General features: G+C 35.0%; 1 protein-coding gene across 1 annotated transcript; it reads left to right on the top strand.

Moving 5' to 3' along the window:
• Positions 1 to 2,002: 2,002 nt before the first annotated feature.
• On the top strand, positions 2,003 to 21,762 carry LOC129286847 (DNA damage-binding protein 1a). Its single transcript, XM_054922921.1, has 19 exons — positions 2,003 to 2,253; positions 3,032 to 3,080; positions 3,350 to 3,409; positions 3,504 to 3,595; positions 5,933 to 5,984; positions 6,141 to 6,203; positions 6,333 to 6,382; positions 6,580 to 6,655; positions 7,260 to 7,469; positions 7,592 to 7,698; positions 7,839 to 7,947; positions 14,358 to 14,558; positions 14,700 to 14,915; positions 15,166 to 15,276; positions 17,061 to 17,336; positions 19,397 to 19,671; positions 19,810 to 20,161; positions 20,253 to 20,537; positions 20,968 to 21,762. The coding sequence occupies exons 1-19, from the start codon at positions 2,150 to 2,152 to the stop codon at positions 21,547 to 21,549; spliced, it is 3,270 nt and encodes a 1,089-aa protein (XP_054778896.1). The 5' UTR covers positions 2,003 to 2,149; the 3' UTR covers positions 21,550 to 21,762.
• Positions 21,763 to 23,374: the final 1,612 nt, after the last annotated feature.

Genomic DNA, 23,374 nt, shown 5'->3' with positions numbered 1-23,374 from the left:
AGATATGCACATATATTAATTTATATTAATATAAATAATTAGTACAATATAATTAATTCTAATTATAACTTTTATTATTATAATAGAATATTATTATTATTATTATTAAGTACTATTGTTATTATTAAGATTATAATATGATAATACTCTATATTCTATTTAATAATATTATAGTATTCTTTTCTCATATCAAATAAATCATTTTTTATCCAAAGTTCATGGGAACAAAAAGGTCAGGCTTAAATTTTTTTTTATTCCTTATTCTATAATCTATAAATAATTTCTCATATCAAATAAATCATTTTTATCCAAAATTCATGGGAATAAAAAGGCCAGGCTTAAAATTTTTTTATTCCTTATTCTATAATCTATAAATAAAATATTAAGACTATTATTAACTAGAATATAGAGTATTATTATATTATAATCTTAATAATAACAATAGTACTTAATAATAATAATAATAATAATAATAATTCTATTAAAATAATAAAAGTTATAATTAGAATTAATTATATTATAATAATTATTTATATTAATTTTATTTTTTGTTATTTGATTTTTTATATTTATAAAAGTTAGTGAATATTAAATTTTTAAACAAATCTCATTAGTAATTTAATAAGTAGCTATTTGTAAAATGACAAGTAACCATTAAGCTCCTAATAAGTATTGACATAGAAAGTGAAAACAAAGTTAAAACTATATATAAAGATTTGCATTATATGATTAAAAGAAATTGCTAACGTAGTGGTTAATTATTTTTTTGTGGCCAAGGGGATGTGGGTTCAAACTTCTATTTGGCCACCTTAAAAAAATTTAATTTAATTTGTCTCCCTCACTGGTCCTATCTCCGACAGGTGGTCTGGTGGTCGATGATGGTGATGAATTTTTTTTTTTAAATGAGGGATAATTTTATCTTTTTATGCTAAAATACATTTTGGTCCCTTGGTCCTTTAGAGTGAATTCAAAATCATTTTATCCTTTTTTTGTAAATAAAATGCTCTAAAGGCCCTTCACCATGATTTTCCCTATAGCATATTCTAATGTACCATGATGGGAATTCATGACCATGAATACTAACCAGAAGAGACTTGATGGGCTTGATGAAGGCTTACATGTAACAAATCCAATTAGTGTCCATTTATGTTGTTAATTGAGCTTTAGTTCCTCTATTTTTTAGTATATTTTTGTACTTATACTTTTGAGTAATTTTTAAGTTGTTGTTTTAGACCCTAGTAGCCTATTGTAGGTTTTACCGATTTAAGTTGTCCATTAGAATTTTTAAATTAGGCTTTCCTAAAGAGTCATAATATGATTACAATTTTTAGTTAGAGTCAAATCAAGCTCTTACAAATACCTCTCCATTGAATTTAGAAAAGGCATGAATTGATTAATATGGTTTTGAATTTCATTAAAACTTATGAGATATTTCAATCAGTATTATTCTCTGTGAGATAACAAAATGTGAAATTTTGTATTATCATGAGCAATAATTCAGTTGCCTCATATCATGCCAGATCTTTTTACTTTTGGAATCTGATAAAAGGGGATGAATTTTTTTTCTTTTTCTTAGTTGAATAATATTTGTCTTGTAATAATAATAATAAAAAGATTGTTGCATTATGTCAAATCGTATCCCAAACAAATCAGGAATTAAACTAAAGGATCCTTAAAAAATGATATTTAATAATGTAATTTTTTATTTGAGTATTTTTTAGGTTAAAATTTATGTCCTAGTTTTATATACTAATATATACTTTTATCTAATCAAGCTTAGATAAATGAACTTTAATACATTAATAATATTAATAATAAGATTTTATTATAGGATAAATAATTTATAAAATATTTACATGTATCAATTTAATTAAAAATAAATACAATATATATATGGTTAAATATATGAATCTAAAAAATATTTAAAATAAAAAAATTTCTCAAAAACGTAAAAACAAGAAAAATATTTAAAAGAAACATGCGAGGCCCCTGAAGGCAAAGAGCCAAGAGAGAGTGCCCTTGGTGATAGCGGGTGCGCAAGAGCCGAAGACTGAACCAACTTGGTTTCACTGCTATATAGCTTTGTTATAGGAGATAGCCCGTCTTCAAGAGAGTCTGGAGTAACTATAGTTGGGGAAGTTTTAAGAAGATGAGTATATGGAACTACGTGGTCACGGCTCACAAGCCTACGGCCGTCTTTCACTCATGCGTCGGCAATTTTACCAGTCCCCAAGACCTCAATCTCATTATTGCGTAAATCCCATTTCTACCCATTGTTCATTATGTCTACTAGGGCTCTAAATTTAATTTTTCATTTTCGTATTTGTTTTTTCCCCTTTTGGATTCTGTCGTCTACACAGTTCCGTGAATCTTCAATCTTATGTAGCGTTTTGAACAACTGTCAGAGTGAAACGTAGGTTTTCTGTACGTTTAGTATTTGCGTTTGGAATCTTGGGAATGGCTGATGCTAAGCATGTGATTTTTGTTTTGTAAGATTTATTACTGCGTGTTTTCTTTGGATTTGAAGTTTAGCTTTCCAAGTTTATGATAAGCGTCATCTGTTTTGTTGCAATATAATGTCGTCCTTTAATCCTGTTTTAGTTTGTGATTATTTTGTAAGATTTATTACTGCGAGTTCCTATGGATTTGAAGTTTAGCTTTCCAAGTTCATGACAAGCGTCATCTGTTTTGCTGCAATATAATGTCGTCCTTTAATCCTGTTTTAGTTTGTGATAAGCATTATCCCTTAAACCTCAATCCTCTCCCTGAATAGAGTGAAGATTTAACAGACTGGATATCTCGTTTCCTTTTTATTGACAGTTTGCGTATGGTCCTTTTATTTACTTATAACGCATGATTTGTAAATGTGTTAAAATAAAATAAGACTGATGCAGTTTTAATATACATCTGGTGATAGGGAGATACATATCCAGGTTAACTTATTTAGAATGTTGGCAGACTTGAAATGAAAAATTTGTCATGAAATTGTATCCAGTTGTTGTCATCTAATTTCTTTTTAATTTCCTACCAGGAAATGTACCCGGATTGAGATTCATTTGCTTACTCCTCAGGGCTTGCAGGTATATATATATATATATATATAATTCTTTTTCCTAGTTTAATTCTCTTCAAGTTGGATGGTATTCCCAATTCAGGAGAGTTTTGTATGTAGTTTATCACAAAAAATAATGTTTTTAATTATCAGGAGCACAAAACAGTAACTGTTTTAACTTTCTTCTTCTTCTTCTTGTTTTTTTTTTCCTTTCAATAGTTAGGGATTATAGAAATCCAATTCTTCTTCAATAGTCTAGAATGGAGTGCTCATATAATGTTTTGCTTATATTTGCAGCCTATGTTGGATGTTCCAATCTATGGAAGAATTGCAACAGTTGAACTTTTCCGCCCTCATGTGAGAGAGACAAGTCATCTATACTTCTTGAATTGCTATTTTCAAATTTTTGGTGTCAATCATTTTTACTTTTCTTGTATATGGTCTTTGGCAGGGTGAAGCACAAGATTTTCTATTTATTGCAACAGAGAGGTACAAATTCTGTGTTCTCCAATGGGATCCTGAGATTTCTGAGCTCATCACTAGGTAATGCATTCGAAAATAACAATTCTTTCCTTTAGAGTTGAGTTATTCAAGGTTGTAAAAGTAATTTCTTCAATCTTAGTAGTGATTGATGTGGGTTCATATGATAAGAATGTTTATTAAATTTTCATTATGCCAATGTTTCACTAGTGGTTACTGTCACGTGACAGAGGTAAGTATTAAATTTGGTATTCAACTATGTATTTAATAATTTTAGAATTAAGGAATAAAGATTACCATGTAGAAGCAAAACAATTATGGAAAAGGAGGATGATAAGATATACTCCTTAATGACACAAGAGGCTTAGACCTAGGTGCATGCTATGCTATGTCAATAATATTTGAGTGCTATTCAATTCTCCTCTATTTCTCTTATGTCTCTATCTCTCTTCATTGCTTCCTCTCTATCATATTAGTGGTATCCAGAGCATCTTTCCTCATCTTCTATGCTTGAAATGCATTCACAAACTACACAAAGAAGAATGGCAGATCGGAATGACGAGAGGTTTTGTGCTTTGGAGAATCAATTCCAAGCTCTCACAGCTTAGGTTGCTCAACTCGTTTGAAGCTTTGATGAGTCTTGCAATAGTAGAGGTTCTTCGTCTCATGTAAGTGGGCGGTGGTCATCATTGACCCAAAATATAGCAGTGAGATTATCAATCTTTTACTTGTTTGATTGAGATGGACTTTTAAGATTCCAACATGATGTTCTTGGATGGCTTATGAAGTATGAGTGTTACTGTCAATGGGATGACACACTAGATGCTTGGAAAGTCACGAGGGATGACGAGTAGGTGTGTAACTCCCTTGTGATGAATATACTAAAGCGATGAAGGCAAGGTTCAGGCCTTCGTATGAGGCTCCCATTGAAGACTTCATGTGTTGAGACAAACAAGAAGTTTGGGCGAGTTCAATCACAACTTTGATGCAATCACGTGTAAACTCCAACTATTTGAGGAGCATCTTGTTTGATCATAATTGGTGGGCTAATGAGAATTCATTTGACTTGTGAGGCTTCTCAAACCAATTACCCTCCACGATGCACAAAGTCTTGCACATTTGTAGGGGATTAATCTTCAGAAAGTGTTCAAAGCCAATGTGTGGAGAAAGATGGGATTGTTCTTCTTTTGGGCTTGACAAAATGCTCTTCTCAACTCCTAGATAGATGGGTTTTAACAAAGAAAGGAAGTGCACATGGTGGGGCCAAACCATTGAAGTTGACTTTGACACAAATAACCCAAGGGTCGCTTGTGGCAACATCTTCAGCTTCGAACATGATAAACTGATCCTTTTCTTTGTCTAAATAACAAGCTTTTGGTTTGAAAATTTGGAAGAGAAGAACCTGAACATAGACATTAGAATCTTTGTTTTTACTGCTATTTAAAGTATTCAAAAGGCCATAGGTTGCTTATAGAGAAGGAAAATGCAATTACAACTAATAGAAATTGATGAAAACTCGGAAAAACTGGTCAAGGTATTGGTTCAAGGGTTAATAGTCAAAATCGTACTCAAACCAGTTATAAACAAAGCATTTTACTAGATCAGTCAATACACTGGTTTAATGGTTTATTTGTTCAACCAGGTAGGTAGATCTAGGTTTCCATACTATGGTCTTAGCTTTTGGGTTGATATGTCTTAGTCTTCACCTAGTTTGTTTTAATCAATCTAGAGTTAGGAAGAAGGAAATATTCCTTTCTGAGAAAGGAAGGGCCATAGATAGGTGATTAAAAGCTGTTATTGCTTGTTTTCTTTATGCAGGAATACTGGCTTTATGTTTTTATTTGGTTTTGATAATTCTAGTTAAATCCTAGGAATCTTCATGAAGATTTAGAATTCTAGTTAAATCCTAGGAATCTTCATGAAGATTTAGAAATTTTGTTCTTAGTGCCGCATGTAATCATATTTAGTTTTCTATGACCATAGTCTAGACCCTTGAAAGTTAATAGTTGACTAGGGTTGACTGGGGTTGCCTCCTCTGTCTTGATCATTGGACAACAAACGACAAGAAGCCTTATCCCATTTTATTCTTTTTCTTTATTTATTTTTACTGCCTGTTTTGTACATATTTTCTTTTAGCTTTTATGCCCAATGGTAAGGAGTTTTTGTGGGCTTAATTGTAATGGATTATGTGCTGGTTTTGTGGCTTGAATCCTTACTTATTCCTTTGTAAATGTCTTGCAATACTCAGAAAGGGAACATTCAGCAATTTTATTCATGTACTTTCTACCATCTTTTCACCTTTGATGTGTAATCATATTCAGTTCAAAATGCAAGAAATAGTATGTTTAGGACTTTGAAAACTTATCTTGTTTCTCATATACCAACTTGTTATGTCATCAGAGCAATGGGTGATGTTTCAGATCGTATAGGACGTGCTTCTGATAATGGTCAGGTGTGTATACACTTCTATCTACTTATTTGTTTTGGGGGTATTTATTATTTGTATGTATTTCTATGTCTAAAAGATGCTGAAACAGTTTTAGTGAAGTCTGAATGGTGAAAGTTTTGTGAATTGCAATTCACTTTAGGTCTGGTTCTCTTCCTGCAGATTGGCATTATCGATCCTGATTGCAGACTGATTGGGCTTCACTTGTATGATGGATTGTTTAAAGTACGTGACATTTAAACATTGACCATTGCATAAAAGTACTAGTACACACTATTGTGATTCATGAATGTTTGCATTCATTGTCATTTTTACTGAAGTATTGGAATGATTAATTGTTGATTGTTCTTCAAGGTTATCCCTTTTGACAGTAGAGGACAGCTCAAGGAAGCATTCAATATTCGGTAATTTCTTTTTTTTTTGATGTCAAAATATCTGACTATGACCTTTATTACCAGAGTCTAGACATAATCATTGGTTAGAAATATCTTGGCCTAAAATCACTTCTTTAACTTCATTTTTCATTTCATTCTGTTCCAATCTATTATGCTTAATGTCTATTCATTTTATTATGTTCATTGAAATTATGTGATATTTTCAGCCTTGAGGAGCTCCAAGTTTTGGATATCAAATTTCTGTATGGCTGTCCAAAACCAACGATTGTGGTTCTTTATCAGGTTTTGAATCAACTGTTTTGGGCTTATAATTTCTTTATAATCTTGTTCAGCTGTTTTTGTTGTTCTTAACTTTTACTTTATTATTTTTTCGGAAGTCAAAAGTCTAGCTATTGTGTTCTAAGTGATTCAAAATTTAGCTACAACGGCAACTTCCCTACTTCTCTTCCTGTGCTGATCATGTTCTAAAATAAGGTTGTGGTTGGTACTTGTATCTTATTATGTATTAGCCCCTTTTCACAGTATAGTTTTTTTATTGAAATATAAATGTAAGAGGAAAAATGTATATGCTTTAGTTTTATGTGAATCTTACCTCCAAAATCGCAAGGCAAGGCCTTCATTACATGGATTTTTGGACTATTAAAATCATTGTTGACGCTTGGTGGTTCTTTTTTGTGATATTTGTGCTGTTGTATATATGTTTTGGCTGTGATGTGATGACCTTGTATATTTAAGTTTGGTTGGATATACACATGTATGTATTCTATTTTCATAAATCCTGCATTTAATTTTACATAATTTTTGTGTCAATTTGTTGTAACCACCAGTGTGTTTTACAGTAGCATGAAGTTTTTATGGCTTTGATGTAATGTCTTCAAAATTACAGGATAACAAAGATGCACGTCATGTGAAAACATATGAGGTTGCTCTGAAGGATAAAGATTTTGTTGAGGGTCCATGGTCCCAAAACAACCTTGATAATGGGGCTGAAATATTAATACCAGTTCCTCCACCTCTTTGTGGTGTCCTTATTATTGGAGAAGAAACCATAGTATACTGCAGTGCAAATGCTTTCAAAGCTATCCCAATCAAACAAGTATGTAATTTGCTATCGCCTTTAATATCATTGAAAGTGAATTTCATAATTCTTGTAAATTATATCTGAATGATACATATTTTTGGACTTTTGTTTATCACTTTACGTGATGTACATTACAGTCAAATACCAGAGCCTATGGAAGAATTGATCCTGATGGTTCCAGATATTTACTTGGTGATGTTACTGGTTTGCTTAGCCTACTTGTAATTACGCATGAGAGAGAGAAGTATGTGACTGTTCATTCCCCTTTTTCTTTTTTGGGTTATCAAATTTATCATTCTGATTTTATGAAGATACTAATTAGTGCAATGATTTGTTAATATCTTAACATCTTGATCTTATGTTTTCTCATATACAATTATGTAGGGTTACTGGTCTCAAAATTGAGACACTGGGTGAAACTTCCATTCCCTCTACTATATCATATCTTGACAATGCATTTGTATATATTGGGTCAAGTGTTGGAGATTCACAGGTATATGAATCCTGAAATTTATCTTCGAATGTTGTGACTTATATCCTTAGTTTGCCAAAAAATTGACTTATATGGTTAGTTCTTTATATATTCATTTATGATCATAAAATGGAGCATAGATATCATACTGATTGTGTTCAGCATATTTCAACAAAATTCAATTATTATCAAGTTCCTTATTAAATAAATTTGCTACTACTCTTGTAAAAGCATAAGAATTGTTAATCTAATTCTACAGAACATTCTCCCTTGCAAAGTGGCAATCAACTTTGGTTTGCTTCATCTTTTTGTGAAATGCTCCATTAGATGATATACACTTGGTTGCCTCTGAATAGTAGAGCACGTTTGGATGTGGGCCTTTGCCTATATTGGGCCTAGACCCACTAATACACAAACCTGATCTTCCTTCTTGAGCCTGCAACATCCACCTTCCCTTTAGGTTCTATAATTAGTTATTATTATTATTATTAGTTTTTATTTCATAAGAGAGAGTTTAGGGATCTGATTAGATTTATTCTCTCTCCCTACCGTCTATATATATAATCGTGATTTATCAATAAAACACAGAGAAAAAACAGATTAAATTACATGGTACCAGAGCTCTGGTCTCGACTCTTCCCTCCTTTACGATGTTGTACATAAACGCACTCACTCACCAACAGCCTCGGGTCTTCCAAACCAGTGATGGCAGCAAAATGCCTTCGATTGGGGACGAGAAGGGTGCGATTGGAGGAGAAGGCCCGAACTCAATGATTCTGTCTTCTAGGGTAGTCGCGCCAATAATTGAGACGCACTACCAGGTCGCAGTCACCCATCGCTTGAATGGGAATAACTACCTTCAATTGTCTTGGAACATTTTGATGGTAGTCCGAGGGAGGAATAAAGAAAAACACCTCACGGGTGTTCCTTCGCCACCGATGCCTGATGATGCCCAATATGCAATATGGGTTGCTGAGAACAATATGGTGATGGTGTGGCTTGTAAATTCCATAACAGTGGAGATAAGTGAGAATTACCTGCTTGCAACCATTGCCAAAGAAATTTGGGAGTCAGCAAAGAACACGTACTCGGTCAAAGAAAATACTGCTGGGATATTCCAAGTAAAACGTTCCCTTAGAAATCTTGTTTAAGGTGACAAGTCTGTAACTCAATATTATACTACTCTAATGAAGTTCTGGCAGCAAATCGATCTCTATGAGATCCATGAGTGGTCTTGTCACAGGGATGGGATTTATTATAAAAAACTGATTGGCCGGGACAGATGCTATGATTTTCTGTTGGGTCTAAATGAAACTTTTGAGGATATTCGGGGTTGAATAATGAGCATGAAACCCCCTCCTATGCTGGAAGGAACCTTCAACATGATCCGATGTGAAGAGAGCAGAAAAATGTTGACTCAAAGCTCCACGATATCAACTCCTCTTCCGAATAACACTTCCACACATGCTGTCCGTGGAGCTCAAGGGGAAATGAAGGGCAAGAAACCTGGAAAATGGTGTGATCATTGCAATAAGGGTGGGCATACCAAAGACGTTTGCTGGAAACTACATGGAAAGCCCCCAAATTCCAAAGTAAAGCCTAACAATGAAGGAAAGGGACTTATGATGGTGCTGCAAAACTTGAAAGAGGGTCTTTAAGTGCTGAAGAGTTGTCAGTTCTCCAGAATATCCTAGAAAAGCATGCTTCTTCAACTGGAATGAGTGAGACAAAACACCTTTCTGTAAACTTGGCACAATCAGGTACTGCCCTTACTAATACTCTTAGTGAGAAAGCCAACCCAAAGAATATTTGGGTAGTAGATTCAGGAGCTATTGATCACATAACAGGTTTCAGAGAACTTTTTTCTGATTTTAATGAACATTCTGAGCATAAATATGTTGAAGTAGCCAATGGTGAATTTGCAAAAGTCACGAGTTCTAGAACTATAATTATTTCTGAGCATATTACCTTAAAGAATGTTTTATATGTTCCAACTATTAAATGTAGCTTACTGTCTGTAAGTCGCATTGTAAATCAAGCAAACTGCTTAGTGTTTTTTGATAAAAGGGGTTGTGAATTTCAGGACTTGGTCTTGGGGAAGATGATTGGCAATGCTAAGGAATGGAATGGGCTCTACTATATTCATGGATCTCCATCCAAGAATAATCTTGCTATTTGTTTTATCATGACCAGTGTTGACCTTACTTTATGGCACTCTAGGTTAGGCCATCCAAGCTTTCAATATATGAAATTTCTGTTTCTTGATGTCAACAATAAAACAATTTCTGAATTTCATCGTGATACTTGCAATTTCGCTGAGCAAGTCCGACATTCTTTTCCTTCTAACTCTTATACTTCAACTCACCCTTTTTCCCTTATCCATAGTGATGTATGGGGACCATCAAAATTTGAAACAAACTCTAAATGTAGGTGGTTTGTCACGTTTATAGATGATCATACTCGATTAACATGGGTATTTCTAATGAGAGAAAAATTTGAGGTTTTCACCATCTTTAAAAATTTTCATGTATTTATTCAAAATCAATTTCAAACATCAATTAAAATTCTCCGCAGTGACATTGGAAGAGAATATTTGAACTCCACTTTCAAAAACTATTTAGAACAATAAGGAATTCACTATCAAACTTCTTGTGCTTATTCCCCTCAACAAAATGGTGTATCCGAAAGAAAAAATAGACACTTACTTGAGGTTGCTTGAGCCCTTATGTTTGGTGGTAATGTCCCTAATAAATTTTGGAGGGATGCCATTCTTACTTCTGCATATTTGATAAATCGCTTACCTTCCAAAACCGTCAACTTTCAAACTCCATTACAAAAATTTCTTGAGTCTTATCCCAACTCCCATCTTACTACTTCTATTCCAATAAGGGTTTTTGGATGCATGGCCTTTGTATACAATGAAGGTGGTGGAAAGCTTGACTCTCGAGCCATCAAGTGTTTTCTTGGGATATTCCTCTACCCAAAAAGGTATAAGTGCTATTCCCCTATTACAAACTGGATATACATCACCATGAATGTCAAATTTGTTGAAAATCAATTCTTTTTTAACAAATCTCCCATTTAGGGGGAGGGTGAGGAAAGCGAATGGTCAATTTGCTTAGATGAGAATGATTATCACCCTAGACAGCACCCTAGACAGCCTCTTGAACCCCACATATCCCCAGATCTCTCCACCAATAGCTCTTCCACCAATTTAGACTCAAGAAATTTTGAGTCTAAACCTCAGAACAGCTTTGAAAATGTTGAAACAAGTTCACCAGACTCTGAAAACTCTTCAAATAGATCCAGATTTCATGATGCAAACCCCTTTGAGCCACTAAATATGCTTCCTGATTCTAAGACTCAGGTGGATGAACCAAAAAGTACTACTGAATGGCATCAAAGTAAAGAAAATCCCGTTTCCATACCAATGCAATACCATGATTCTATACCCGAGGAGAGTCTTATTTACATTGGCCAATTGCTTTGAGAAAAAGGAAAAGAAGTTGCACTAAGCATTCTATTTCCATGTATGTTTCATACAACAAACTATCCTCTCATATAAAAAGACTTTTGTGGCTAATGTTGAGAAAGAAAAAAGTCCCTAGAAATTTGAAGAAGCTATCACTGATCCTAAATGGAAAAATGCTATAGAGGAAGAATTAAGAGCCCTACATAAAAATAAAACTTGGGAAATTGCTAAGTTACCTAAAGGGAAACCTGTTGTAAGTAGTAAATGGGTTTTTACAGTAAAGTAAAATCCTGATGGAAATGTGAATAAGTATAAGGCTCAATTGGTAGCCTGGGGATTTACCCAAACATATGGTATTGATTACCAAGAAACTTTCTCCCCTGTTGCTAAACTTAACTTTGTAAAAATTTTATTATCTCTTGCTACCAATTTAGATTGGCCTCTTCATCAAGTAGATGTTAAATGCCTTCCTCAATGGTGATCTTGAGGAAGAAGTTTATATGAAAAATTCTTTGGGATTACGAGACACTAATAATTCTCACAAGGTTTACAGGTTAATCAAGTCTCTATATGGACTTAAACAGTCACCAAGAGCATGGTTTGAGAAATTTGCTTGAGCTATCAAAGCGTGGGGATACAAGCAATGTCAAGCCGATGATACGCTATTTGTCAAACATCATGGCGATAAAATAACAACCCTTATTGTGTATGTTGATGATATAGTGTTGACAGGAAATGACAAGGAAGAAATTGCCAAGCTAAAGACCAACCTAGCAGTACAATTTGAAATCAAAGACCTTGGATCTTTAAGGTATTTTTTGGGGATGGAAGTAGCACGAACTCATAAGGGGATCAACGTGTCACAATGAAAGTACACCTTGGATTTGCTTAAGGAAACAAGGATGCTGGGAGCCAAGCCTGCAAACACTCCGATGGAGTTAAATCAAAAACTATCAGATCTGATGGTGTACCAGTATAAAGAAGATATCAAAACTTGGTAGGGAAGTTGATTTACTTATCACACACTCGACCTGATATTTGCTTTCTTGTGAGTGTAGAAAGTCAATTCTCAAGCTGTCCTCAAAAAGAACATATGGCTGCTATCCACCGAATACTCAGATATCTAAAGAAAACCCTAGGCTTGGGTTTATTCTTCGCAAAAGGTGATACTAGGGGCATAGAGTTGTTCATAGATGCTGATTGAGCTGGTTCAAGAATGGATAGACGATCCACTATAGGTACCGCTCATATGTGTGGGGTAACCTGGTGACCTGGAAAAGTAAGAAGCAACCAGTAGTTTCAAGAAGCTCTGCTGAATCCAAATACAGGGCACTTGCCCTAGGAACTTGTGAAGGAATGTGGATTGTTAGACTTCTAAAGGAATTGAAGATTGAGACAATTGGACCAATCAAAGCATGGTGTGATAACATGTTAGCAATCAAGATCGCAAATAACCCTATACACCATGATCGCACAAAACATGTGGAGATTGATCGGCACTTCATCAAAGAGAAATTGGACACAAAAGTGATTGATCTATCATATATCCCTTCGGTTCAGGAGATTGTAGATGTGATGACCAAAGCATTGACTCAGGAAAAATTTGAAGCATTTAGGAGCAAGCTGGGAATGATTAACATCTACTTACCAGCTTGAGGGGGAGTGTTGGATGTGGGCCTTTGCCTATATTGGGCCTAGACCTACTAATGCACAAACCTAATTTTCCTTCTTGAGCCTGTAACGTCCACTTTCCCTTTAGGTTTCGTAATTAGTTATTATTATTATTAGTTTTTATTTCATAAGAGAGAGTTTAGGGATTTGATTAGATTTATTCTCTCTCCCCTCTGTCTATATATGTAATCATGATTTATCAATGAAAACACAGAGAAAAAAAAGATTAAATTACAAGTACTTATGTCCAGGATAGTAAGTGTGGATTTACAGTGATGAGGGACCTGCTTACCCCTTGCTCTACATCATCTCAAATTCTTTTACCATAGATATGCATCAAATTCTTTTGCCATAGATATGCATATGTGTACTTTCTTGTTTTTGGGATGTGGGAAGTTGTTTGGATGTTTTTTTATGGGGAGAATGGACTTTTTGATGTACATTCTAGAAGTCATTGAAAGAACATTCACTTACCTCTCATTAGGGTTGCTTTTGACATCGGGAGATGTACATTTGAACATATGGTTCCCATATTACCCTTTAAAAGAGGATACTCCCTTCGGTCCAAAATATAAACATTTCTCTTAACTAATCTTGGTTTAAAATATAAGAAATCTAATATATCTAATTTTTCCCCCCATTTTACCTCTTGTATTTATTAACCTAAATCCTTGTGTAAATTTATTTCTCACTCATTATAAACTGCATTAGTAATTAGGGCAAAGGGTAAAAGGGGAAATCATTATATATTTCTATGGGAAAAGGACTTTAATGGCATGCGGATTTTTTCTCAAAGTTGCTTATATTTTGGATAGGAGAGAGTAAATAATAAGTTCATTGTCTATGAAAATTGGAAATATCAAAACAAAATGTTCATCCTCAGATTGTATAGTGTTTATATTTTTTTGTACAAATCATGTTTTATGTAACAAAAATATTTTGTTATATCAAAGATTGTATAGGTAGAAGAAGATAAATTCCCACCTTATAGATGTAGGAAATAATCCGCCATCTTTGAGATATAAGCTTGCAAGGGATCTCAAGGTCATGCCAGGCAAGGGATGAAGATTGTCCTTGTGAAATTGAGTTGGAGACATTGATTACTATACATGGATGATACATAGAAAACTGGCCGTATCAGGGAGATTTTGGTATATGGGGATTACTTTATTTAATCCTTCTCTTTGATTGTTCCATGCTGCTTTAATGATCAGGTGTTGTAGAAAGTCCATGCATTCTTTCACATTTGGAAGCTTGGTATACTGATATTGAGACTTGTTAATTACAGCTGATAAAGCTAAATCTACAGCCAGATGCAAGAGGTTCTTATGTGGAAGTTTTGGAAAGGTACGTCAATTTGGGGCCAATTGTTGACCTGTGTGTGGTGGACCTGGAAAGGCAAGGCCAAGGGCAGGTTGTAACCTGCTCTGGAGCTTTCAAGGATGGTTCTCTTCGTATTGTTCGGAATGGAATAGGGATTAATGAACAGGTGATTTCTAGTTTGACGTTCTTTTCCCTTTTTCTAAAAGTGCCAAAAAGAAAAGGATTTTTTTAATCAATAAAACAAGAGGTCTTTCAAAAATAAAAATAATTGCATAATACTAATTTTTCATTCATATATGTGATGTAGGCATCTGTAGAACTTCAAGGTATCAAGGGAATGTGGTCGTTAAGATCTTCAACTGATGATCCTTTTGACACCTTCCTGGTTGTAAGTTTTATCAGTGAGACACGAATTCTAGCTATGAATCTTGAAGATGAGCTGGAAGAAACTGAAATAGAAGGCTTCTGTTCTCAAGTGCAAACATTATTTTGTCATGATGCTATTCACAACCAACTTGTTCAGGTAGGTCTTTTTTTATTTTTCTTAGTTGTTTTTTAGTCTCTTTGTGCCTGATTGAGTTTTAATAATTTGTAAATGAATATGAAGGGTGAGAACATTAATAATGAAAATGAATGGAAATTTATCATTGATATTGCGATCAATGTTTTTTGATAATATGGAGAAACTATGAAGTTTGATGAACATATCTCAACTTTATCTTGCTGTGTTCTCCTACTTCTCTCATAATAGTGCTCCTGTTTTGGCTGAACAGGTCACCTCAAGCACTGTAAGGCTTGTTAGTTCCACGACTAGAGAGCTTCGGCATGAATGGCATGCTCCATCAGGCTATTCAGTTAATGTGGCCACTGCAAATGCCACCCAGGTATGATTTTGCTACTTTATGGACCCCTTAGTGTTTTTTATTGTCAGTGACATTTTGCATGGTGTTCTGTTTTTCTAGTGCTTAATTAATGTAGCATTGTTAAGATGGGGAAGAATGTACCTTCTTTTGGCTTCCTTTGACCCTTCCATCATTTCAGAAGGTTTGGATATGGTTGAACTGTCAGGATGTTAAAGTTCTCCATCCATGAGCACTTTGTTATCCTTATTTTTCATCACGACAGGGGTAGTCCCTTGTATTAGTTTTCTTTGATATTTGTAGCTAGTGCCATGCAGAGCAATAGTCGTGAATTTTATAAAGCCATGGAATTGTGGGTTCATGTTACGAGTTAATATTATGATGAGGGTTTTATTGTCTTTTTATGCTGCTATTACCTTTTCTTATATATATATTGCTGGCTGTGCTAGGACAGTAGGGTAGTTATTGACAGATTAGGACCGTACTTGTGGTGACACGTGTCTAGGGTAATGATATATATGCTGTATCATGCACTACTGCACGTTCTTGTGAATGAAATCAATCTATTCTCCCCTTTCTTTCTCTCTTCTCTTAACATTAAGATATCAGAGCCGTCACTCCGGCAATGGCAGACGTGGTCCTCGACTGAATGTGTTGGCGATGTTGAACATCGCTTGGAAATGCAATTTTCATTGCTTCAGAGCACTCAACTGACTTTGGACCAACACACTAGCGACATATCTGAGATTAAAACCACACTCTTAGTTTATGAAGGAGATTTCGGAGAAGCTTAGTATCCTCTCGAACCAACCTTTGCATTCTCCTTCACTTTAAATCGGTGAGCCCTCTCAACCACTTTCTCAAGCTCTAACCTCCCAAACAGCCTCTGTGGTCCCCTCTCGACCATCCACCTCTTTCCCTCCACCACCTATCAGCGTTCCACTGCCACCTCTCTTCTCTAGACCAACGACCCCATCCGCCACAGCACCTCTCCCTCCCATTCTCACTCCACCACCTCAGTTCAGATCCTTTCAAGGTCTTTTACCCACTCCATCTCCATCTTATTCAGCACCGACTAAAAGTAGCAGGGTTGAATTTCCAAAGTTCAACGCTACAGATTTTAGAGAATGGGCTTACCGTTGTCGCCAATTTTTTGAAGTGGATGGGACACTGCTTGATCACCGCATTTGTCTCTTGAGTATTCACTTGGAAAAACGTGTCCTGCGTTGGCACTTGTCTTTCACAAAACAGAGGCAACTCGAAGAACTTGCATGGGAAGAATACTTCTGAGACAAGGAGACAAAAGATCTCTGACAGTAATAAATTTGGATCAATTTCTAATTGACAACCTCTAAGAATGAAATAATAACTTTTTAGTGATTCATCTGAAAAGAAAAGAAATAAAGATTATAGATAGATGAATAAATATACTTAGTGATTTCACTCTTAAAGCTTGGTTTGACGAATAAATATAAACCATTTCCAGCATGGATAGATGATTCAAACTGGGTTTTTGGGGAAACACTTGGTCAAGATTTGAGTGATTTGATGATGAGTTGATATGCAGGCTAGCTCAATAACACCTTATTTTATGATGAGTTGGCGACCAATTCTGATTTAGTTCATTCTATTATGATTAACTTGACGTGTCTGCATCTGTATCTGTGTCTGCGTGCTTGTATCAGTGTATGTACTCGTGTTTCATTTCCCTGCATCTATCTTTTCATTGTCGGATTAGACTATGGTGATTTCCACATGGTATGCTTGTTGTACTGCTGATAGTTATTAAAGGGCTTACCTGCATGCAGGTTTTGTTGGCCACAGGAGGTGGGCATTTAGTATATCTGGAAATTGGAGATGGCATTTTGACAGAAGTAAAGCATGCCCAGCTGAATAATGAGATATCATGCCTCGACATAAATCCCATTGGGGAGAACCCCAATTACAGTCATCTAGCAGTAGTTGGAATGTGGACTGACATAAGTGTCAGAATCTTCTCTCTCCCAGACCTGAACCTCATAACTCAAGAGCATTTAGGAGGAGAGATAATACCTCGATCTGTGCTTCTGTGCACCTTTGAAGGGGTATGCTTTCTTTGAGCTTGCTTCTATGCTGATTTTTTCCTGCTGTTCTATTTATTCGTATTTTGATATCTTTGGTCCTGCTCTTGGCATCTTTAAAGGGTAAGGCTTGCTTTGAGCTATTTTCTATGCTGTTATGTTCCTGCTTCTGCTTTTTTTGAATTCACATCTTGAGATATCTGATTCTGTTTTTGCACATTTGGGGGGTTGGTTTCCCTTGAGCTCAATTCTGTGCTGTTTGTATTCTGTTTCTGATTTAGTTATTGACATTTTGAGATTGTTTGACTCTACTCCACCCGTTTGAAGGGTTGGCTTACCTCAAGCTTGCTTTTATGCTTGTTAATCCTTCTTCTTAGGTTTGTACGTTTAGATATTTGGCTTTATTCTTCTTTGCATCTTTGAAGGAGTAAGCTTGCACTGAGCTAATTTCCAAAGTGGTTTTTGTTGATTCAATTTTTCACATTCTGTGGTGTTATAATTCAGATTGCTTCTGTTCAGTGTTCAACTTCCATAATATAAGGGTTTTTGGATTTTTTTAATCTTTGTGCAAGTTACTGTGCGAGATACACTAAATTAGCAATGTTAGTATTTATTTGCGAAATGATTTGTGGTGAAACCAGAACATTGATAGCATTCAATCTTTTCATTTATTTCTTGTTTGTCTTATGAGGGGCTTAGTGCAAACAAATCTAAAATACTGAAAATGTATGAAAAAGATGGAAAGTATGATACAAGTAACAAGGGAGGGTCCAAGGCTGGCATAGTAGGTGAAGTGTCTATAAGGGCATAAATGGGAAAAACATTGTTGGCTTGCATGGGTTATTGGGCATACGAGAATATATTGTGGCGCATGGAGTCAATGATGGGTTAAGGAAGAATTTGATTTGGTGTCAGTTTTTTAGACTCAATCGGGGGGAATATTCTGTTTTTGTTTGCTAGCTTCTTGATTTTGTTGGTGTTCTTTTCTTTTTCTTTTTTCTGGGGAAGGGGGCGAGGGCGGGCAGGCTGAGCTTCAATTGTTATAGGATCCTCATCCACTCCTTCAAATGTGACTTGGTTGTCAAGTTGTTACTGGAATTAAATGGTCTTCTTAATTTATTAGGAGTAGCATTGTGTTTTTTGAGAATTTAAGTTGGTTCGAGGACCAATGACCAAATCCAGGGCCATTTGGGTGAAAGAATCCCTAAATTCACTAATTAGTGATTTCCTAGATGATTAAGGAGTCCTAGAGGCAAATGGAGTTATAGAAGATCCAGGAAGACTTTAGCATATTGAATTTAATCCTAGAGATTCAAGCCCATAATAAGCCATGAAGGAGGCACCATTCTTGCTGGAAGGATAAGTCTCAATCCAACCATGAGAGAAGAGCTAAAATAGTGCCACATGTCTTTATTATCGGGTCATTAGTTTGTTTTAATGTATTTCTTTTGGCTGGACATTTGAATAAGCAATAAAGCCCAATTAGTCCAATTATACTTTCATGTTAATCGGGCTTCAGATTTTCTATTTTTCAGTGTATTTTTGCACTTACTTTGAGTATTTTTTTAAGTTAGTGTTTGAGGCCCTAATAGTCTATTATGTGTTTTTGGGCTTAAGTTGTCCATTAGGGTTTTCTAAAGTGTCCTATTATGATTAGAGTCCTGGTGAGAGTCAAAGTTTATTTACTACAAATACCCCTTTTGTGTACCTTTTGAAGAAGACTTGAATTGATTAATGTAGTTTTGAATTTCAGTTAAACTGGTGAGGCCCCCCCCCCCCATCTGGGGCGGGATTAGTGTCGTTCTTTGTTAAACAACGCACCATGGGATTTTGGATTATTGTGTGCTATCTTTTGGTTGCCCCTATTCAATGATATCCATAGTTTCCCTTTGTTAGCTGCTTTCATTTCGTCTGTCTGTGCTCTTAAGCTGTTGGAGTCGACTTCTCATCCATTCCTTTGCATGTGATTGGACTCTCTCTCTCTCTATTCAATAACAAGCTTGTGTTGGTTTCCGCCAGTTTAATTGTAGTTTCCTGGTTCTTAAAAACATTTTCTGTGTTTCTCTCTTCATTTCATTTTTCAGATATCTTATTTGCTATGTGCCCTTGGTGATGGCCATCTTATAAACTTTCTGTTGAATACAAGTACTGGTGAGTTAGCAGATAGGAAAAAGGTGTCTCTTGGGACACAGCCCATTACCTTGCGAACTTTTTCTTCCAAGAATGCTACTCATGTTTTTGCTGCATCTGATCGGCCAACTGTGATTTATAGCAGTAACAAAAAGTTACTTTATAGTAATGTAAATCTGAAAGAAGTTAGTCATATGTGCCCTTTCAACTCTGCTGCATTTCCAGACAGGTATGTAGATCTTACATGCATGAAACATTCTGTTTTGTCCAAAGTCAGAGTCATTTTCTGCTTCTGGAATTTTCTATTTTAGTGCAAAATTTTTTAGAGATGAGTGTGCTGAGCTTGTGTTCATGTTTTGAACAACAGTCTTGCAATTGCAAAAGAGGGTGAACTCACTATTGGCACCATTGATGACATTCAGAAGCTTCATATTCGCTCTATCCCATTGGGAGAGCAGGCACGGCGCATTTGCCATCAAGAGCAGTCCAAGACTTTTGGTATTGTTTGTTTAAAGTACAACCAAACAAATACTGAAGAATCTGAAGTTCACTTTGTGCGCTTGCTGGATGACCAGACTTTTGAATGTATATCAACTTGCCAACTTGACGCCTTTGAACATGCTTGCTCTATAATCAGCTGCTCCTTCTCAGATGATAATAATGTATATTACTGTGTTGGAACTGCATATGTATTGCCGGAGGAAAGTGAACCAACAAAAGTAAGTTGTAAAATATTTGTTACCTTCACAGTTGTTCCCATAGAGACACTAATATCATTCTCTCTTTGCGTATCATCTCAAATAAATCTAGGGAAGAATTCTAGTTTTTGTAGTCGAAGATGGAAAGCTACAACTTATCGCTGAGAAGGAAACAAAAGGAGCTGTTTACTCTTTGAATGCATTTAATGGTAAATTGCTCGCTGCTATTAATCAAAAAATTCAGCTGTACAAATGGATGCTCCGGGATGATAATACCCATGAGTTGCAGTCTGAATGTGGACATCATGGACACATCCTAGCACTTTATGTGCAAACTAGGGGAGATTTCATTATAGTCGGTGATTTGATGAAGTCAATCTCATTACTAATTTACAAGGTAAGTGAGCTTCTATACATAACCTAAAAAATTATCATGTAATTGTTACAATTAGAATGTAAATATACCTACGAGACTGCACGCATGAGCATGTTTAGCATGTGCCTTAATCAATATTTGTCAGCTAAAAATGTGCAACTTGTAGGATTTTTTTTTTTTTTTGGTTGGTAATTATGAGTCTCCTGTCTTGTAAATATGAAGTTTCATGTATAGTAGAATTCACTGGCTATATTTCATTCAAGTTTCCTCTCCTTTCTCTTTCTCGTATGGGATCGAAGCTTATAAAGGCCAAAAAGCTTTTGATATTTTATACTGGTTTGGCTGTGTTACTCTTCCTTGTCAAGTTTTATGTAATGAATATTTCGTATTTCTGTAGTATTTCTCTGTTTGTATGAGTACTATATTTTTCTGACTGTGCTTCTGTCGTTAGCATGAAGAAGGCGCTATTGAGGAGAGAGCTCGTGACTACAATGCAAATTGGATGTCAGCTGTTGAAATCCTTGATGATGATATATACCTTGGAGCAGAAAATAATTACAACCTATTCACTGTTCGGAAAAATAGTGAAGGGGCCACTGATGAAGAACGAGGCCGACTTGAAGTTGTTGGTGAGTATCATGTTGGGGAGTTTGTGAATCGGTTCCGGCATGGTTCGCTTGTTATGCGCTTGCCAGATTCTGAGGTGGGCCAGATTCCAACTGTTATTTTTGGCACTATCAATGGCGTGATTGGTGTGATTGCTTCACTTCCTCATGAGCAGTACGTCTTCCTGGAGAAGCTTCAATCAAACTTACGAAAGGTGATTAAAGGCGTTGGAGGACTGAGTCATGAGCAATGGAGATCGTTCAACAGTGAGAAAAGGCAAGTAGATGCCAGGAACTTCCTTGATGGAGATTTAATTGAATCTTTTCTTGATCTCAACCGCAGCAAGATGGATGAGATTTCGAAGGCAATGAGTGTTTCGGTAGAAGAGTTGTGCAAGAGAGTAGAAGAGCTTACAAGGTTGCACTGAAATTAGCCTTGGATTTGTAATTTTTCTGAGTTATTTTTCTGTGGTGTAGCATGCATTTAATTTCTTCTTTCTTTACTGGGTAAAATAACATGGTCTTGTCCTTTCTTTTCCCCCTTTACCTGTAGTTTTTTGGTACTATTTGGCTTGCTTTATATGGATCCAAAATGGTGTATAGAATGTATTTTATTGTATTCATCGCTTGATTCTTGGACAGTTCCTAGCTGCATTTTTCAGCTGTTTACTTTGACCCTTTCCTTTCATATTCGTCTTCTTTCTGCTGGTTAGGTATCGGAGTTCTATTGCAATATTGATTTGTAATCTTTTTTGCCGTTGGCTGAGTAGGCTTCGAGCATAATGTGATTCAGATTAAGATAAAAATAACATAATTAAAAAGCTGCTGGGAAGCCTAATTTGAATAGAAACGGCTTGGTTTCCACTTTGGTTCTGCATGCATCATTATTTCTTTAAAAAGCTAATTTTTCATAATTAGTTTCAATGTTATCTCAAGAAAAGGGAGAATTTCATGATAGGAACGTTGAAGCAAGATAATTTCATACAAGTACCAATAAATTTTGAAATTGTTCTGCAGTGTTGGGGGATCCAAATGAAATTAATTCCTGTTGAGAAATTATCTAGTTAAAAATGAAAATGGCAACACTTGAGAGAAACCTCACATATGACATCATTGTTGCTCTCTTTTCCCTGAGTTTCTCTTTTCCCTCCTTTGTGGGAGGTGTGTGGTGACTCCAGCTTCATTATTGGTGATGATTACCAATCTTCTATGGAGGTAGGGTAGCATTGTGTATGCTATGCTTCGTTTTTAATTTATTGAAAATAAATCGTGTATACTCAATGAGGCCAGTACAATATACGAGGTTGGGATTAAAAGTGAAAGAATAATAATGTAAGGGATGCATGTATAAGAGTGCTAAAAAGTTTAGACAACCATCCTATTTTGATTGCTAACGCGTTTAAGTTATAACAATTATTATAATTTATTTTAATAATTACCCCTAATTGTAAAATTTCTAACACGATTTGTAAATTGCTAATATAATTTGCTAATTACTTAACATGAGTTGTTGATTGTAGGATAAAACAAACACAATATGATAAAAGCTCACTCTCTCCACCAATATGGAAAACGGATATAAAAAGCATGACTCTTCAAAGTTGACCACTACCTAAAGTTTGCCTATACCTATGCTGCAGTAAAACATAATTGCTCTTTATTTTGTAAATATGAATGTAACTCAATTTGGATTTTTTTGGTTGGTTGGGGAAACAACAACTCTTGCGTAGTTTTACACAACCCATATAGTATTTTGTAATGGGTTGTAATCTTTTGAATGTGTCAGATATGTAAGCTTTTTTGTACATTTAAATGGATGTTTGATTTTACAATGACGCATTTTGATATATTGTCATAAGTGTCAACATGAAATATTTTGTAAAGTTTGATAATATACTTGTTTTTAAATTATTGTAAATTTCTTTCACTTGTAAATTGTGAAATCTTACCCTTAAATTCCCCCCTTGCCAAGACTAAAATATTACTTGTTCAATATTCATCTTATATAAAATTATCTATGACTTGTTAAATTTCTAATGTCATTTGAAGAACATATGATATTAATTGTAAATTGCTTTATGATTTTTGTCAAGTCCGTGATATTACTTGTCAAATACCTATCATATATAACTATACATGATTTGTTAAATTACTGACTTTACAAGTAAAATGTCTTATGAAGTTTGATAATATACTTGTTTTTAAATTAATGTAAATTCTCTTAACTTCACTTCTAAATTGTGAACTCTTGTA

Source organism: Prosopis cineraria, unplaced genomic scaffold, assembly GCF_029017545.1.
Source record: "Prosopis cineraria cultivar Desert tree isolate PC_DT_omini unplaced genomic scaffold, ASM2901754v1 PC11, whole genome shotgun sequence".
Lineage (NCBI taxonomy): Eukaryota > Viridiplantae > Streptophyta > Magnoliopsida > Fabales > Fabaceae > Prosopis > Prosopis cineraria.
This window is presented reverse-complemented; position numbering and strand designations above follow the sequence as displayed.

Coding starts and splice junctions, on each gene's coding strand:
- LOC129286847 (XM_054922921.1), top strand. CDS start 2,150: ATGAGTATATGGAACTACGTGGTCACGGCTCACAAGCCTACGGCCGTC. Junction 7,948..14,357: donor CAAGTGTTGGAGATTCACAG/GTATATGAATCC, acceptor TGTTAATTACAG/CTGATAAAGCTAAATCTACA. Junction 14,559..14,699: donor GAATAGGGATTAATGAACAG/GTGATTTCTAGT, acceptor TATGTGATGTAG/GCATCTGTAGAACTTCAAGG.